This window comes from Pygoscelis adeliae, unplaced genomic scaffold (genome assembly GCF_000699105.1).
Source record: "Pygoscelis adeliae isolate BGI_AS28 unplaced genomic scaffold, ASM69910v1 Scaffold22, whole genome shotgun sequence".
NCBI classification, from domain to species: Eukaryota; Metazoa; Chordata; class Aves; order Sphenisciformes; family Spheniscidae; genus Pygoscelis; species Pygoscelis adeliae.
In genome coordinates, this window is record NW_008824350.1 from 1,599,010 (window position 1) to 1,603,650 (window position 4,641).

The 4,641-nt window shown below is 46.5% G+C and overlaps 1 protein-coding gene across 1 annotated transcript in view; it reads left to right on the forward strand.

The window, feature by feature from the left end:
* Positions 1-4,515, forward strand: part of LOC103912837 (acyl-coenzyme A thioesterase 1-like) — a gene marked incomplete at its 5' end in the record, with an annotated part of 5,852 nt that extends 1,337 nt beyond the window's left edge. The window contains 2 exons of the mRNA XM_009319246.1: positions 583-785; positions 2,570-4,515. Coding sequence (XP_009317521.1) covers positions 583-785; positions 2,570-3,175 — 809 coding nt within the window. The remainder of the gene's footprint in view (positions 1-582; positions 786-2,569) is intronic.
* Between the last annotated feature and the right edge of the window lie 126 nt (positions 4,516-4,641).

The following is a 4,641-nucleotide window of genomic DNA, read 5'->3' on the forward strand; positions in this document are numbered from 1 at the left end:
CTTGGCCTCCTCCTTTCCATACTTTGTTAGTTTGCAGCAATCCCTCTCAGCTCTGGACTTCAGTCCCTGTCCCCTGATGAACCTAATGTAAAGCATCCCTCACCAGGTTACCAAGCTTGGTTGCAAATACTTTCTTCTCTTAATCCCAGAATAAATGGCTATAGTACATTTATACTGAGAAGCTGGAACCATCAGATGAGATTTTTTTGATCAATCTTCTGAGAAATGCACTGGGAGAAGCCTTCTGGGTATTTTTGAAGCAGAGCTTGATACTTTTGCAGTGAATTTACATGATACAGAGAACTAGTTGTGGCTGTCAAGGGATCCCTTCCTTCCCTTCCAGCCACGTGTTCCTTGATGTTATCCAAAACATTAGCAGGCCTGCTAATTTGTGCTGTCTTGTTTAATCTTGAAGCAATGTAGCCATTTACTGAAAACTGGCACGGTAATTTAGGGCCCTTAGCACCATTCTGCTGCTCTATGTTTTTTTCTTTTTTAAAAAGACACATTCTCAGGCCTATGAATTTGGAATATAAATTAAAAATTGTGGGTTAATGTGCCCTGTTGTGTGGTCTTTTGCAGGAAATGGCCCCTTTCCGGGGATTATTGACTTGTATGGAGCTGGAGGAGGACTCCCTGAATACAGGGCATGCCTGCTGGCCAACTATGGCTTTGCTGTGCTGGCTCTGGCTTTCTACGGCTATGAAGATCTCCCCAAAGAGATGAAGGAATTACACCTGGAATATTTTGAAGAAGCCGTAAACTATATGTTACAACACACCCAGGTTGGTTTGTTCATTGACAGTCGCTCACTAGAGAGAACTCTCATTAGTCAGGTCCTGTCAGACTACAGATGGGGCAGAGCTGCTGTACTTAAAGTAGCCTCGCCGTTCAAGTTGGCTGTAATTAATTTGTTTTATAACTTTAACTCCCATTACAATGGTTCTCTGGCAGATTATTCCAATTCTTCCTTTTGAACTGGCCAGGTGACACAGTGACACATAGGTCACATACTGGTAATTTCTGCTCCATTCAACCCAGTGTCATAACCAGGGTACTAGTTGCCTGGAGGCTTATTGATCTTCCAGCGGGGCTTTTAGGTTTATGCTCTGTAAAATGTCCTTCAGAACTAAATGTCCTTTTCAACCATGGAGCACATGATAACCTTCTGTGATCCAGGTCTCAAGGAAGTCCACCAGTACACATTTGTTGCTGTGTGTTGTATAAGCTGTTAAAATCACTCCAAACGTTGGTATTTGGTGAGCATGGGTTTTAGTAGCTAGTTGTGAACTTGGGGATCCTTCTAAGTCAACACCTCTTGGAAGAGAACCCTGCTTGGTTCTGCATCTCCTTCCAAGTAGCTGTGCATGACAATAACTAGAATTGCATAAGGCAACACTTGGTTTCTCTGGAGAACTCAAAATAAATACCTTCCTCAGCCTCAGAAAGATGAGTAGTTGTTAAAGGTCTTGGTTGCTTTTCAGTCGCCCTAACCCTAACTGCTTGTACCACCTCTCTGCACAAAAAACTCGAAAATTGCTTTCCCCCCACACTTTTTTTCCCCTGAGAGCAGTACCATAGCCTCCCATTAACACACCTCCACTGATACCCTCACCATGTTTTTAACACGTTGCGAAGTTTCAGCCGTATTTTCTAATTTCCCCCTTTCCATGCTTCAAAGTCAGTGGGTTTGGAGCCTATTACACTGGTGATAAGGTACAAAAGGTAAATTTTGATGCTGTCTCAGAGCCTTTTTACCCTGAGGGTCTTTGGATATTGGAGCAGTTGTGGTATTAGTTAACCTTCTTCCAATATCCTTAGAGGATTTCAGCACCCTGTAAGATCATTTAGCTTTCCTATTCTCGTTAATTTTCCTGTGTAAAAGAAAATGAAGGTAACCTCTTCTAGATTGACTCCAGAGGGCTGTACAATTTGCTTAGAAAAATGGTTTTAATAGGTTAATTTTGTAAGATACATGTTAATGAGTAAGCTACCTCAGAATACTTCCTTTTCACTGTGAGTTAGACATCGAGCATACTAGAGAAACAGGAGAGCAGCTAACGTGGAGTCTGCTACCCCATGTTAACTTCTTAATAGGGGAATCGAAGACAGTGGTTGAATGTAAGAAATACATTATCGTAACTGTTGACAGTAATATAGTCATTGCTGACTTCAAGCATTTTGCACTGAAAGAAAGCATTTGTAGAAGAGGCCTCCCCTGCCCCTTCCCCTTCTCTCTTCTTCCCTGAACTGCCTTACAAGCAAAGTGAATCTGGGGCTGCATGTCTGCATGCTTTTTGCAAGCACAGCTGTACCCTCTGCATATGCTTCAGCACTGAGCCTTGTAGCTTTGTTGGGATGATGCTGCAGTCTCAGCAGAGCTTATGATCATAAATCAAGCACGAAACAGTGCCCTAGGGTCCCTCAGTCGTGGGCCCTGCACACAGGACCTTAGATGGCTATACCTGGGGTCCAGATTCAGGACAGACACTGCTGCGAACATGGCAACATTTTAAAGAAGTGGCGTGCCGTGGTTCATTGCTTGTGGTTTCTCTTCTCTCCCCTCCAGGTTAAAGGTCCGGGGATTGGGTTGCTTGGAATCTCGAAGGGGGGTGACCTGTGCATCTCCATGGCCTCCTTCCTAAAGGGCATCACAGCTGCCACCCTTATCAACAGCTCGGTGGCAAATGTGGGCGCAGTGCTCCGCTACAAGGACATCACCATTCCACCCCTTGGTGTCAATGCAAACCACATCAAGGTCAACAAGTCTGGCATTGCTGATATTGTTGATGCACTGAACAACCCACTAGAAGGGCCTGACCACCAAAGCTTTATCCCTTTGGAGAAGGCCGAGTGTCACTTCTTGTTCATTGTTGGCCAGGATGATCGCAACTGGAAAAGTGAATTCTTTGCAGTTGAGGGGAGCAAACGTTTGCAAGCTCACGGGAAGGAAAAGCCTGAGATAGTCTGTTATCCTGGAGCAGGGCACTACATTGAACCCCCCTTTTTCCCGATGTGTGCAGCCTCAATGCACGTGCTAGTTGGCAAACCTGTGATGTGGGGAGGGGAGCCCAAGGCACACTGCGAGGCACAGATAGATGCTTGGCAGCAGATCCAAGCTTTCTTCCGCAAGCACCTCACGGGCAAGCCATCTGGAACATCCAATAAGCTGTGATGTGAGTTAGGTTACTTTACAGATGAAGATGCTGGTGTTTCAAGTTTGTTTTGTTAAATGGCTCTGAATGAGAACAAAGAACATCAGAGAATTGGGTTTCTTGGAGGATGATAGTGGGTGAGAGCATGACAGCCGCTTCCTTTTAACACCCTCCTCTAACCTCGGTTAGACGTCTTGGCTTCCTGTTGTGTGTAGTATGGGATTACAAGCTGTGGAAAAATGATGGTGGTAAGGCTGGGTCTGCTTTGAATGTGAATTTAAGTGGAAGGTAGCTCATCCAAGCTGAGAACTGGGATGAAAATTTGCCTTGGCTTTCTCAGAGGAAAGATGTTGTATGCCATTGCCCTGACCAGAGCCAGCTTTGTGCTCTAGTTTTTCTGGAAGCAGCTGTTCTCTCTTCCTGCCTCCAGTAATCTTTCTGTTCTCCCTGTGCACTTCCCTCTCCTTTGTTGCTCCTTCCTCTTCTCCCGTGTTACTGAAATGGATCTGCCTTAACACTTAATATCTAATATCTAATATTTCACTTACCAAAAGCAGCGATACTGTGCCTGCATCCTCAGATAACACATCTCCCATTTATAGACAGCAACAGCCCATAGCCTGATGCGACATTCTGGGCACACGCAATAGAAATGAGACATTTGTACAGTTTTGGAAAGTTCGTAAGCATGAAGAAACAACAGAATTGGACCCGTTGGTAGTCATGCCTGGAACTGCTCATGAGCATCTCCTCAGCAGGGCTGGATATCCCCGTGTAGGTTCACAGCACTGTTGGAGGGCAGTTTCTCCTTGCCTGTACATTCCCTTAATGCCTCCACAGCTGCCTGCTTGTAAGCTCTGCTGAAAATAGCAAGGTTGCAAAGCTGGTACGGCAGCTCCTTGAGGCATCTTTGCCTTGCCCACCGAGTGCTATGCAGGCAGGTTTGTAGGAGCTGCCGCCGTGTGTGGGGAGGCAGGCTGAGAGGGGCAGTGAGGCGGTGGCATTGCTGTGGCGGGGACTGGTCTAGGCTAGGCCCTGCAGGCTTCCGGGCTTCATTTCTGGTTTTCTGAGGAGCAGGGGGGCAGCAGGGCTCTCTCACCCCCCGTCTGGGAATTGGCAGTAATGTTTGGCACCCAAGTACGAGTTCGAAAGAAAAAGCACTGGATATTGCTCGTGGGGTGCTGATGAGTTTGCACTATTGTTTAAAAATACGGTTTTAACATGTCGGTGCCTTACAAACACAAGCTGAGTGGGTAGAGTCTAAGTTGCTGTTCGTGTTTTATGTGAATTCTATTGATGTGTTTATGCGTTTTGCACTCACTGTATTTTTTAATGGATTAAAATGAAACGTTAACTTCTACCAACGGCTCGCTGCTCCGCACGGCTTGGGGGAAGGCTGCAGGGGCGGGAGGGTGAAGCGGCGCAGAGGCGGGGAGGGGCCCGGGGGAGGCGGGGCTTCCCGCCCCCCCCCCGCGGCGTCGGCGCT